This window comes from Lagopus leucura, unplaced genomic scaffold (assembly GCF_019238085.1).
Source record: "Lagopus leucura isolate 7727_CA_CO unplaced genomic scaffold, USGS_WTPT01 Super-Scaffold_73, whole genome shotgun sequence".
Lineage (NCBI taxonomy): Eukaryota > Metazoa > Chordata > Aves > Galliformes > Phasianidae > Lagopus > Lagopus leucura.
The window spans coordinates 100501144-100515811 of NW_024962252.1; the positions used below are offsets into that span (position 1 = coordinate 100501144).

The window sequence follows — 14668 nt, forward strand, 5'->3', positions numbered from 1 at the left end:
GTGTTGTAGATATCTATTTTACACCATATGGATCACTACCTTCTGGGTGGAGATGGCTCATAAAATTTATATTGATCCATTATCTTCTCCTCCAGTTTCTCCTTCTGTCGCCTTAATTCATTTAGCTTGTCACTGTGAACAGAAATTAATGATAGCGTATGCTTGGAAAATGAGCATTTAATGAATACATAACACACAAGTAGCATGTTCCTCTGGATATCAGTTATCTGAGAGCTGACAGTTTTGTGGGAAATTCTTATCTGACACTTGTTTCTTATTAAAAAAAATATCAAGACAGTGAAATGAAGAAAACAAGCAGCCTTCACTACGATAAGGACATCAGCCTTTCGTAAGACACACAACCTCTGGCCCCAAAAGGTGTATGTAGGTCATACCAGGATCATTTACACAAGTTTATTTTCTCTTCTATCAAATTCACTGAACAGGCTGCAGTTTGCAAACAAGTCTGGGATTTTTGAATGAGGAATGAAGGACATTTTAATTAGACATTTTTATCACTAATAACGAAAGCAGTTGCACTCATCTTTTACAGTTAAAAACAAGTGTTCTTAGTTTTAATCAGCTACTGTCCATATTTGACTTAAGTTTTTGTTTTTTACAAGAGAAAAACATGCTACTTATGATATGTTCATTTCTGTACACAACAAAATGGGTATTTAAAAAAATGTAACTGCTCTTATCACAGTAATTTCACTGTTTTCAAAACTCACATGTACTGCCTTTGCTCTACATGGAAGAGATCCTTGCTTTCCATATTCTGCTCAAGTAATGTTCTATTCTGTAGCATTAATGTCTGAATTTGATCTAGTAGATGTTTGTTTTCCTCCTCCATATTTCCTTTAAGCTGGCTAAGCAGCTGTTAAAATAAATGGAAATTTATGTGCATACATATACGAACCTATTTTATACACAGATGAGATTATCAAGAAACAGAGGTCTACAATTATTTATTTCAACAGTCAAATCAAACAAAACTAGATCATGATACAACTGATAAGAGCTTTAAGTTTCAATTAATACAGTTTACCTAGCAGGAGCCCATTTTTTTGACTGCCTGTACAGCAGGCAAATTCATTTCCCTTCAGACCCATTTCATTATCTATAAACAAGCGATCAGTTCTCAGGCACCTCATTTTATTTTATGAATTTATATGTAATGTTACAGTGATACTGGTCTTAAAAATACAGTAATTTTTACATACCTCACATTGGTTAGTTATTTTTGTACATTTAATATCCAGCAGTTGGTACTCCTCTCGGAGTTTAGAGAAGTCAGCTTCTAATTGTGTTTGTCCCAGCTTGGAACTGTTCAGTAAAGTCTTCAAATTCTTATGATCAGTTTGCAGAACTTCATTCTCTTTCAAGAGTTGATCGTGTGTATGAGCAAGCCTGGAATTAAAAGATAACAGAACTGTACATGCAATTTTGATATCAGGAAATGTATTTGCAACTCAAACTCCCTCGAAACACTGAGCTTCCATGGCTTGATGCTACTCTCTCAGAATAGGTATAAAGTTCCCTTAGTAGTTCTCTCTAAATCTGATTTCCCACAGATATGTGTTGTGCAGACCTTCACTGCCCACATCATTACTCTTCTACCCCTATCAGCAGCAACCTGTCATCCCGCCCCTTGAGGAACTCACGGTGGGTTGCTCTCTCTACAGTCCACATCCACACTGCACAGCACTTTGTCTGGCATTCTTGTGCTGCAAAGTGAAATTCAGTTTAGTCAGGATAAATGATACTCTTTGTGCATATTTTTTTTTTCCCCTGTTCAGCCTTCCTATTACAGAGCAGCTTCTATAAGGCATGGATCATTTATGTTCTGCTCCATGGCATCAGGTGTTAAGAAACATGAGTGGATGCAATACTTGTTTAGACCATGCTGGTCAGCACTCAGGGCTCCACCAGCACACACACACCAGACTTCTGCTTTACCTTTCATTTTCATCACGAAGTTTCTTATACTCTGCTGCCACAGTCTCATGTTCTTCATTTTGCTGCAGAATTTTCTCCTGCTCTGTTTTGAGCACTTTCTCCAATTCTTCCAGCTGCGCTTTCTGTGTAAGCAACTGATTGTACCTGCAAAGAAAAATCATATTCAACTTCTTTTCTACAGAATAAGAAGAAAAAATGGAAATTTTCTTGAAATGGTGATTTTTCAAATTCTGAAGATCTTATACCTTTGAGTAAAGAAAATTTTATTCATACTAAGTACACAGCACTATTTGCTTAGAAAAAAGTCTTCTATTTTTAACATGCACGTCAGTATTTACCTATCTTCCAAGTCCTTATGCTCCACCTCCAGATTTTTGTGTGCAGATTTAAGACTTCCATGTTTAGCAATCAGTGACTCATACTCAGAAGCTTGGCGTTCATGTAGGTGCTCCAGTTTTTCGTGGTCTTTGAGAAGTGAATCGTACAGTGACTTCAGATCTTCCAGCTCTTTGAGCACACCTTCCTTCTCATTTTCTAAAGCAGACTGTTGAATCAACAGTTGTGCATTCTGATTCATTAGAGATGTACTTTGAGAATTAAGGGTAGAATTTTCAACCTGCAGTCATGAATATTTGACGAGAGAAGCAAATTAGTTTCACAGACTGAATCATGTTGTCTGAATCCTCCTATTAGAGGGTTTTTGAGTGTTTAACTTTGAGTGTTTAACTGCATCTGTCTGGTTACTCCATTACCTGACAACCTTTAACAAGAACACTTTTCTTCTTCTATCCTAATAACTCAAATCTGCACACCCCTAACAATATTTTGGATCATCAGTGATCCTAGTCATGTAAATCCAATCTGTGACACTACTAATATCCAAGTTCCTTTTATTTTGGTGCAACTCTTCTTAAAAAAACAAAAAAACAAAAAAAACAACTCTTTCTAGTACAGAATCTCTATTGTTTCCACAAAACCTTGCTGTATCCATGTAGACTTCACAATCAGTCTTAAAACATTGCCATCCATTTAGCAGAGAGAAAGGGAAGCTATCAAACTTGAAAGGACCTAGCCAGATTCTGTTTGACTGAGAAGCTGCCAGTTACTGTTCTTTTCCCATCACAGTAAATGGCAGCAGCTGATCACCTTATGTGCATGTTGAAGCAGCTGACAGAAGGCACTCCTGTGGAAGACCATGCTTTAAAAACTCTGTCAGAACAGTATTAATGTCCATTATACATTAAAGTATTCAACATAAGACGAAAATCTTTACTTTGCCTATAAAAAATTAACCTAATCTAATCCTTAGATGTATTAAAGAATTGAGGATACCTAACATACTTGTCACCTGAGCTGTAATATGCTCGTTTCCTCCTCTTTCTTAATCAAAAACAAAAGCAAATAAACACATTCACTAACTGACTGCAACTTCTAATACCCTCAAGGTATCTGTTAAGGTTAAAAACAAAACCAAGAAAGTCTGTTGCTGCAGTACATGCTATTACTGAGGAGCAAATCCCTTTCTGTTGGAACAGAAGCATTCTTTGCTGCAGATGACAAAGCTGAACCTTGACTGGAAATGAAGTAACATCTGGCAGCATGTATATGCTGCAAAACTTCACAGACTGAATTCAAAGTTTGATTCGGTTCAGAATTCCCAGTTACTCTTTACTGCGTCATTTTTCTGATATGTTCTTTAGGGTTAACAGGAGGAATACTGGATTTACAGTTGCTTAAGAACAGCTTCAATGTAGTCAACATAGATCAGGCTAGTTTGCATTTCTGGTTCAGTTACTTTAATTTTCTTGAGCATACTTCAGCTTTCATTTTGATTTAGATTTACTTGCTCTCCAACAGATACGAGAAAAACAGCTGAATTCTCAAGGAAGAGGAGGAACTCCCTTTCTCAAGCTGGGTGTGACATTCTCCTGTCATTTCCAGCTATTAACATCACATTGCTTAGTGAAGCTCACAGCAACAACTACATTGAAAGCGAAAAATACTTCTTCCAACTCATTATCACAGCACTTGAACTTATCTACAGTTATTACCCTTACTTGTCAGATAGGAAAGGCTTGTGGTGATGTTCCTTCATGCAGCAAAAAGGAACTGTGTAAGATATTCTTGTTATTTTGACAAATGTTATTACAAAACAGCAACAGTCCTGAATCCCAGATGTACACCCCTACCTGTCTGAAATGCAAGATATTCCCATGCCCGTGCCCACTGATAGTTTAAAATCTAGATGAGACACACCATGTGCACAAATACTCTGTTTTGTACACAGGCTGGCCTGCCACAAAGGGGAGCACTGTGCACTCATTAGATTTCTGCGTGGTAGATGGAAAGTGCATCTGTGGTACAACAGCAGAAGGCGGAATGATGACTCAAGGCATTCACAAAGTGCATTATTTTTCCCCGTTATTTTATTCACTCACATAAGGATTCCTTCACTCACTGACTTCTGCCCACCTTTCGTCATTTTTTCACATCTATTTGTGCTGCACTGCTGAGTTTGTATTAATTTTCCCATCAAGTAGTTTTGATTTATAGAGCTCCAAAATCCAATCCGTAAAGAAGTGTATTTTATTTATCAGAGGAAAAAACCCACGCATGTATTTAATAACACCTTGCTTTTTCTTTTAGGTATGATTTTTTATTTACTTATTTTAAACTCCAGCTATAAAAATAGAATGACTTCTTAGTCTCTGTGGATGTACCAACTGCTTCCCTGACCTAATTTAGAATTAAAAAAGAAATAATAATAATAGACAGGAGAATCGACTCCCAGTTATAAAGCCACAAGTTTAAATAGGACAAACACAAGGGAATAGAAGCAACTTCCAGAAATTTTGTTCTTGATCATCAATCACTAAATCTCATTTGATTGTGCTTATTGCATATTATTTGCACATTCCCTTCTCTTCCATACGCGCACCAGAAACAAAATGTGACTTACATCACTGTAGTTAGCTTTGAAAAAACCTCTCAATTACATTTGTTTTTAAAAAGAAAATAAGAAAGCATTACCTGAAGTTTGGCATTTTGAGTCTGTAGAGTTGTATTCTGCTCCTGCAGAGAAACAGTCTGTCTCTGAAGTGCAAGAATCTGAGCCTGCAGATTGTTATTCTGTGTCTCAAGCTGCTTTAATTGTGTTTTCAGTGCTTGCTTCTCCGCTTGAAGTGTAGCATTCTTTGAACAACAACAAAAAAGAAAATTAGAGTTCACAGGCTTTTATGGAACTTTAGAAACAACACTTCCTCCAAAGCAAATAAAGCAGCATGATTTACACTCCTATCCTTTGTACTTCAGCTTCAGCAGCAAGATTGACAACATTCACAGATATTTACAGGGTGTAACAAAACTGTGTATCACCTTACATTACAGGAGTAACATACAATGATATCACTACAGTTTAAGACTGAAATAATGGCTAACTAGTATTTTACCTATGGAGAAATGGTAAAGAACTCTCACTGATGTGTATACAAACACCATGTGAGTCATTTGTGAGATATCTGTAGATTCAAAAGGGAAAAATTCAGGTTTCCATTTTTTTCCTTTTAAATGCCTGTCAAGTGCTTTACAGCATCACAAGATCCAGCTGTAAATTAGGTGACAAATTGCACACTTCTTTAAGAATACCCTTATACACATTACTGGAACAGCTTATGACAGCTATTTCAAATGAGAATAACAGAAGAAGCACATCTTACATTCCTTTCCACTTCAATTAATCTATCTTTAACTTTCAGTAATTCTCTAGTTGTTTCCTGGTTTTCTTTCTCCCACTTATTGACAGACTGATTTTCTTCTCCCTTTCTTGGAGGAGGATTCTGAACCATTCTTTCCTCTTCTTGTCTTTGTTTGAGAGCTTCATAGTTCTTTTTCACCTGAAATTATTTAGGACAGTTTGCATTCAGTTTAGTAGTTTTCATTTTCTACACCATACAACACCATATGACTGTACCACTTTCCACAGTACAAAAAATGCTCTATACTATTCCATCTGTAAATTTGCTTTCTTTATCTCTGATGAGATACTGTAAAAATGACATATGGATACTGATAGCTCAACCATAATAAGCACTTAGACAGTATGACTGTGAACCAAAAGGAGACTTCGTTTTATTCCAGTGCTTCCAATTGTGTCTCTTGACTTTTACAACAAAGTCCAACAAAAAAAGAAATAGTCTCCTTGATTAACTAGCCATCGAGGCTCAAAGCAGATCAGGAAATGTAACTTGCTAAGAATTGACTGTTTTTGGCATCCCAAGTCAAACAGACTTCAGAACGTTTATCTACCTGACACATTCAATGATCACCAACTTCTTTTCATGTGATTTCAATTCTGGACCTCTATCACTCCAGTTTTAAAAAGTAATTACACCTTTGCCCTGCTTTATGCTACCCCAAGGTTACTCATCTTTTTTGCTGTCTTAAACAAAAATACCAAACAAAAAGCAGAAACAACAGTAGCTGGAATACGATTCATGTAACCTTATGCAAAAAAACACATCCTTACTGTTTTAAGTTCCTGACGGAGTTGCTGGTTTAAATTTGTTGATTCTTCCAAACGAGCCTCCAAAGCAGCAATTTTCTCTTCTTTTATTTCAAGAGATTTCTTAAGAGTGGATTCCAATTTTGACTCCAAAAGTTTGTACCTATTCAAAGGCATACCACAAAGAAATGCTTTTCTTTCAACAATTATTTCAGGTTACCTAAATTTCACCCTGCTCTGAAGCTGTACGCCCGGGAGCTACATTCAAAAACATCCACGTGCTAACTCTAGTCAAAAGCATGAAGATGCCTTGGTGATAACATCAGCTCTCTAACAGAAATGGAAGGTAACAATCAAAACCATCTTTAAATCCTTCTTTCTCTCCAAACATATTAGATATACAAAAGAAATACTCAGCCACAACAGTAGGGTGCTGACTTTACAGGGAGAATTAAAGCGCGTGCTGACATCACCCTTCTTTCTGGCTCCACTCCAGCAAATGCAGCAGGGACTGCAACTAAATTCAAATGTGAAGTATTTGGAGAGCAAGATTTTCATCAATTTCCATTTCCTGCCTGCTCAAACAGAGGAGGCATTAGGGATGGAGAACAGTTCTTTGCAGGTGCATGCTCATTTGATGCATGAGTGTGTGAATTGCTCCCTCAGCCCAGCTGCTGCTATTTTAAGACTGTTACCACTCCTGACATATGAAGATTCCATTTTTTTTGCTGTATTTAAAATATTGTAGGGCACCTAAAAAAAACAACCACATTTTGGAGAGGAGGGACCAGATTTAGGATATATTGCTTTAGAACAGTATTTCCTGAGACCGTCAGTGCAGGATATTCTAATGCATTATTAGATCTTTCAGAATAGAGGATTTTAGAAGGCCACACTCCACTTTTCAACTGCTCTGTCACTGTACTTGTGTTCAGAATTTTGGAAGACATCCCACTTTTACCAGCTGTAGGATAAAACAGAAGCAGCCATAAATTCTTTCCTTCCTAATCTCAATTGCTGAAAAAATCTGTCAGAGTGAAGAGAAGAGATTGCAAGAGACTCCTGAATTGACAACAGCATTAGATCTAGTCAGGAACTGGAGCAGAAGACCAATGGTAAGAGAGTTAATAAGTAGAAAGCTGTCCAAAAACATCACGTAGTAGGATGAGAATTCTAGATTCTGAGATACAAGGAATAGTTTTCAGGCAGTCTGTGAAAAGTAGAACAGATAGCACTTTGCCTTTGTGAGCTGAAGCATATATTCAGCTACCAGTAAGTTCTGTTATTAGAAAGTTATACAGTTACTCCTTTTCCTTCTTCTTTTTGTGTAATAACAGACTCAATCTCCAGCATCCTTTTGAATACTGAACAACAAGAAACGGTACAAATTTCTGACCTCACTGCCATTTGGGTATTTCAGATTCAAGGTCTGAATCTACAAATGTTTGCCTAAAGACAGCTGCTGTTTGAAAGGTAGGACAAAATGGCAAGGAATTCAAAGCTAATTTATCAGACAGGATCAGCTGAGCCCCAGATAGAAATAAAGAGATTTTTCTCTAAATAAGGGTAAAAACAAGTGTGTTTTCACTTTGCAAAGTAAAAGGCAGGACAGTTGTAAAGCACAATTTCCAACCAAACAAACTTTCCACATTTCAAACAAATATTTCTCATTCACGATCCTCCACGCAGTTTTTAAAAAGTTTTGAGATACTTCTCATTCATTCTTGAACGAGAAGTATCTGAAATGGGAAAGAATATGATTCTGTACAGGTGTTTTTGGAAGCTGTACTACGTGAAAGGGTGTAGGATCTGCTTAAATAGACAAAGTTCTAAGGACTGCTCTTGACAGAACTTCTTATTTTGTGAGCTGAGAGAAGATGACAAAGGACACCAGCAGAAAAGAAGAGATGGCAATGGCTCTATGGCACCACCCCACTAAATCAGCTCTGGCATCAAGAAAAGGAATCTGAAGAAGAAGAAATGTCATTTGGTTTTCTTTCAGTATAAAAGGCCCTAAACCAACCTATGTGTTCATGAGAACCACTGATAATAACAGATGATCATGACAACACCAGCTATTCCTCTCCCCTGCTTCTGTTGGTTTTGTTGTTGTTGTTTTTTAAGAAAAAAAAAATAGCATCATGAAGGAAAGACTGGAAAGACTGGCCAGAAGCCCACACTTGTCTGCTTTTCTTCTGTCACAAGTTTTCCCTAAATCCCTGCAGGACAAGACAGAACACAACGTACAACAGAGGAAACTGAAGCAGATATCAGGTAGCAGCTGCTTTATGCTGGCAGGCATGGAAAGCATTAGAAATATCTTAGTCCAGATAGGAGCAATTACTTTTTTGATAGATTTTACAAGAAAATAGCAGTAGGCAAAGACAGAATGTAAGCTAACATGACAAAAGTGTTAATAATATTTCTACCAACCAGAAGGGGAAAAATCTTAAGATGAGCATACTACATTTTACTGTCACTGTTTCCACTACCAATTAGAACATTGGCTGTTTTAGTTACACATTAACCACATCTTCTGACATACTTTAAAAAATTTCTCAGTGGCAAAAGTAGTAACTCATTGCCAAAGGCAGCCAAATACATTTACTAATTGATTCATACCAAAGAACAGCAAGCTCTATTTTGTGTGTGTTACTGTGCATTAAAATCTGAACACATACAAAATGCAATCTATAAAACCATTTTATCTTTATGAATAAGACAGACCCTCACTTCTGTACTGTTTTTTGACTGGACAAGCCAATACTCTTCTTACCTGTCATCACTGCTCTGCTCATCACACAGGAGACGCTCCTTGTTCAAGCCTATTTTTTCAAGTTCATGGGAAAGTTTTTCTAGATCGTTATTCATTTGTTGGGTCTTCAGTTTTTCATTCACCAAGTCCTTACACAGAAAAAGTTAGTGTTACCATACAGATAAAATGTCTTAGCTTTCCCTATGGGACACATCTTCTATTATCACAGTCTAAAATCCGTCTGTGCCATTAACTCCCTTTCTCCCAGTTGTTAGCTTTTCATTGTATCAGACATTCCACTGCAACCAGAAGTAGGATTTCATTTTAGTTCCTTCACTCCCTTCCTTTCTAACTTGGTCTTGAACATCAGAATCAAGGGGTAATGCTGCAGCCCAAACAAACACTAAGATGAAGAATCTGAACGACATCCATTTAACAAAGGCTCTATAACTGTCAATAAGCACCCTTAAAGATTTCAGTGCAAATATGACTGCATTTATTATTATTATGCACCTCTGTCCCTACTGCAACCCCTAAAATAATGCTAGCAGTTTACAGATTGAAGCATTCTTTTTTTCCCCCAAAACAGAGATATTAGTTCTCTATGCTATAAACAGACTACAAGAATGGTAACTACTTCCTATTTACCTCTCGTAAAGTGACAAGGGTTTTCTTATCAATGCTAGCTCTCTTCACAAGCTCTTTATTTTCCATTTCTAGCTCTTTCAGGCGGACACATGACTCCTTGTAGACAGCTATTTGCTTAAACAGAGACTTATTTTCCTTTTCCAGATGGTTAATTTTGGCATTGTTTTCTTCTAAAGTACTGTCTTTAATTTCTGCTTGTTGTCGAAGTCTTTTGTTTTCTTTTTCTAGCTGTTTCTTATCTTTTTCCAGTTGAGAAGTCTCCTGTTCTAACAACTTATTCTCTTTTTCCAGTTGTTCCAGGCGCTTACTAGAAATAACCAACTCTTCTAAGTTCTTCTGCAGAGTTTGATTTTCGGACTCTAAATCTTGTAATTCACTTTCTAATTGCTGAATTTTCTTATTGCTGTTCTCAAGGGCTTTCTGTAGCCTTTGGTTTTCTGTGTCTAGACCTTGGTAGCTGACTTCCAAGCGTTCATTTTTCTTAAACGATGCTTTCATGAGTTCAAGGCTTTTTTTAAGCTGCTCCTTTTCGTTCTCCAGCTCCTTATTTTCTAATTCTAACTGTGCCATTTTAATGCTCGCACACTTTGAAGATTCAATCCTTCTTCTCAACTCTAAGTTTTCTTCATCAAGTTGAGAGTTTTCCTTTTCTAAGGACTCCAGCTGAAACGAGAGGTTTTTCACACTATCCAAAGCTTTTTTCAGCTTTCTGTTTTCCATGTCCAGGTCCGAGTTCTCTTTCTCTAAGGCCTCTATCTTCTCACAAGTGATATTTAAGTTAGCAATTCTTTTCTGCAGAGCTTCATTTTCCTTCTCCAGACGATGCATCTCATTCTCAAGTTCTTCTGCTCTCTCTGCTTTCTCTTTGTAGTGTTTCACTTCTTTCTGGACTTGTTTTATTTCAAATTCAAGTTTATTTAATTTACCGCTGTTTTCCTTAATGGACTCGTGAAGAATTTTGTTTTCATTTTCAATTTCTTTCATTTGTGCTTCAGCACTGATTTGTGAGCGCTGTCTTAAGGAAGCTATGGTTTGATTTGAACATTCGTTTTCTTGTTCTAGGAGTTTAATCTAATTTAAGGGAAAAACAAACTTTAGTAAGCAACACGTCAACAAATAATTATTCCCATACACACACTAAGATGCTAGGACTGCATCCTATGGCCTTTTTACAGTAGGATTTTAAATGATTCTTACTCTACTGATTATTTCTTTGCAGCCTTACAGACGGTGCAAACGTACACGGGTGAGAGTTTGACAAAAAAGCTCCTCAAATATTTTCCTCTTGGATTTCAGACAATACAAAAATAAAGCACACAAAAAGCCACAAAAGCTGTGCTTTATTTCTTCACTTCATTTCCTTCTCATTTGTTTAACAAATCTAGTTTGTATTTTCCTTAAAATCTGTGATTTCCAGACAGCTTTTTGTAGAAAAACATAAACAAAGTATAAAATTGCAGTTGAATTCTAAACCAAACTTGAGATGGAAAGAAGTGGGACAGATATGAGAGTGTCTTTCTTCCCCTTGGAAAAAGCAGAACTGATCTTTGGGATATGAGGGCGTCCTCTTTACAGTCAAATCCCATTTTGGGAAGAAATATCAAAGCTACGTTAATTTTTCAGTTAAAAAGAAACGTTAGGACACGTTGCTCCAAACAAAGAAAGTCACTGGTAAGATTAAATCATTTTCGTAAGGAACGTACTCTCAAATCTACTTCAAGAACAAGGATAGCTTTTATATCTCCATTTTTCTTCTTTCTCCCTACTTACTCTGTATCAATTTAACTTACTAACAGACTACAAGACCCAGAAAGCTATTTAGATCAATACTTAGAAATACACAGATCACATTCCATAAAGGATGTTTGAACAATAAACCATCTATGAGAAATGCAAAGAAGTGCCAGCCACAATAAAAAACAGAGCCAATGATGTGTTCTTTCGTACACAAGTCTAAATACAACTATTAATTACAGGATCTACATTACTTCAAAGCAGAAATAGTCTCACAGAATTATCCGTCCCACTTCATCACAGAAAACAACACATGTATTCCTGATGGCTACAAAGGGACTCAGGGCCTATTCCTGAAAGGTTCTGCATGCTCCAAATACAATGCACTGATCAGTTATTGTAACAAAACAAGATAAGATGACATCTTTGCTTTAAAATGATCCCCACTTATCTTAAATGAAAGTACAGGATCATGCCAAGCACAGTGGTTGGGATTTAGCTTCCACGTCTGGAATTTGATGTTTTGATTAAACAAGGGCTTTACAAGCTTACAGAACTTTTAGAGTATTCTGTACTCCAAAATACTGTACTCTGTAATTTTCAGTTAAACCCTAAAATATCAAATCTCACTAAGAACTAATAAAAGATAACCACAGGTCTAATTTTGAAGGACTTGATTACTAACAACGATTTCCAGAGGTCTCCATAGCTTGTCTCCTACTAGCTGCCTCCTACCAGCCTTCTGAACTGCTCACCAAAAACCTGCAGAAGCTCTGACAGTGCCTGCACCCATAAGATAACATCAGTACCCTTCCAAATACAGCCCACGTCTTTTACTAAGGCACAGACTCCAATTTCTAGCAAGCAAAACAAGAGATTCTGCCATCATTTTTGAGCTGTGACTAGCTGGTAGTACTGGTGCAAGGGATGTTTGGAATGCAGGGCAGGATCCATTGTATCCAGATAACTACAAAGGTAAGTGACAGCCTTATCTGAGCAGAGCAGCTCAGATACAGGACCCTGCAAGAAGCGGCTGTACAGTTCTCAGTAGTACTCCAACACTACTCCAAACACTGACCAGCCACCTGAATCTTGTTTTTCTCCACTGAGAGGTGTTTGGCTTAACTCCAAAGTTACCAATTTCCTATTCTGGCTGAGCTACACCCTCTAATCAACCACAGCAAATACACAGCCTACGAAAACTCAACACTAATAAGTCCCAAAATTAACAGTAAAGACTCAGCTCAAAATAAGTTGTGACTCTCACTGACTGCAGGTCTTAGACAAGTTAACTTGCTGCAGGTATTGCTACATCTACAACTCCTTTATGCCTATAGAGAAATAAAAAAAGAACAATACAGTACAATGCATTAAGACCTTTAATTCTGTTACTCACTTGTTGTTCTAAGTTTCCTCGAAGTGTCTCAAATTTCTTTTCAAGTTGTACTTTTTCTTTCATCAAATCCTTAGTCAAGTTTTGATTGATCTGAAGACACTGTTTCTCTTGGATAATTTCCTTCTCCAGTCCCTCAATCTAGGAAAAAAAAAAAAAAAAACTTAAAAAGTTAAGCCTTGCCTTTACTCTCATATAGATGAATAAGGAGAGTTAGAGTAACTTTCTGTTTTGTATGCAAAACAATTCATTTCAATTTATTCCTCAATGACTTCTGACAGACATTCTTTTATGTTAGCAGAGAAAACGACCTGTAAGCTACTTTTTCATAAAAAGTGTTGGTAATATTATTAGGCTTTGGATATTTCCCCAAACACCCACTTTTGTTTTTCTGAAAGTGGAGTTTCTACTGCCCCTTCATCGCCTGTTCATCTCAGACTTCAGTAGAAATACTTTCAGAAACCAATTACCTGAATCACACCCCTACTTGCTGTTAAAAATAGTAAGGAATAAAACAATATCACAGGAGACCATGGAATAACAAATTCTGTTCTACAAAGCAATTCAGCGATTGGAAATATGCAAAAAGTGTGACATCAATTAAATCAGAATTGAATTATACTTCTACTTTGGATGAGAACACTAACATTTGACCAGCCTTCTGTTTATTTTCCCTCTGAAATTAAGATAGTCCTGATCCCTAACTTAGCAGAGCAATGCATGTTTTAGGAGGATGTTGGCACTCTGCAACAGAGAGGTAACTGGCTCAGTCACCTCAGCAGGAACAGTCAGGTACCACCTGGAACCAAATTTACCCATAGCCTGCCCAGCTGTCTCAGCAGGTCTGTGCAAACTGGGCACCAAGAGTGGGGTTGATACAATCACTCAGTCTACCTGAAAGCATGTCTAGATAGAAAGACTACGTATAAAATATCTGTAACAAATATTCTGTTCAGCTTCACTCATTTTTCTGAGGTCACTACAATTCACAGCAGTGCTCTTAGAGTCAAGGGAGAGAAGAAGGACGTGCTGGCAGACATCAGAAGTGGTAAGAACTCTAGCAGACAACAAGGGATTCCTTTCTCATTCTTTTCCCCCAGCTGTCTCTTACCTCTTCTCTCTCCAACACAAATCTCTCTAATGTCTGACATAGCTATTACAGAAACTTTTAGACATTTTGTTCCTCTGTACTTAGTCCCTGTTTTTTTCAGTTTTTATTCCCTACAATAATCACTAAGTTATTTGATATGTATCATTTGTAGAGTAAAATACTGTAGATCAGCACAGATAAATCTGAGTAACTTCTCTCATTTCACCTGAGCAGTTCCTTGACTCATCATCTCTATTTTCTCAGTAATGATCAAGAATACATGATCAAGTTTTCTGCATATGTGAAGACAGGTTTCTCTCTATATACACATACTTCCCCCTGTGTAATAATTACACAATTAAAGTAACTTTTATCAAGAATCATAAAACATTTTCATTACGTCCCAATATTAACACACCGATTTTCCTCCCTACTGTGAGAAGAGCCTTCTGAATAAAATGATCCCATTTGGAAATTATTAATTAGAAAAAAAATATCTTTCCATCTCTCCTGTAAAATTGTCTTCCTTACCCTAAACTTACAAGCACCATACCACTACTCAGACACTACCAATATTTACTTTTGCCA

The 14668-nt window shown here is 36.9% G+C and overlaps 1 protein-coding gene across 13 annotated transcripts in view; it reads right to left on the minus strand.

The window, feature by feature from the left end:
- The window catches only part of CCDC88A (coiled-coil domain containing 88A), a 74042-nt gene that overhangs the window by 21629 nt on the left and 37745 nt on the right, over nt 1-14668 (minus strand). For 9 of the 13 annotated variants that reach the window (XM_042883980.1, XM_042883990.1, XM_042883936.1 and 6 more), the window contains exons 14-25: nt 12994-13131; nt 9864-10934; nt 9237-9364; nt 6485-6623; nt 5676-5852; nt 4990-5151; nt 2298-2575; nt 1960-2103; nt 1665-1727; nt 1224-1410; nt 732-877; nt 40-132 (exon numbers count right to left, since the gene is read on the minus strand). In XM_042883980.1, coding sequence (XP_042739914.1) covers nt 40-132; nt 732-877; nt 1224-1410; nt 1665-1727; nt 1960-2103; nt 2298-2575; nt 4990-5151; nt 5676-5852; nt 6485-6623; nt 9237-9364; nt 9864-10934; nt 12994-13131 — 2726 coding nt within the window. The remainder of the gene's footprint in view (nt 1-39; nt 133-731; nt 878-1223; nt 1411-1664; nt 1728-1959; nt 2104-2297; nt 2576-4989; nt 5152-5675; nt 5853-6484; nt 6624-9236; nt 9365-9863; nt 10935-12993; nt 13132-14668) is intronic. The other 4 variants (XM_042884009.1, XM_042884000.1, XM_042883954.1 and 1 more) reach the window with 1 other exon arrangement.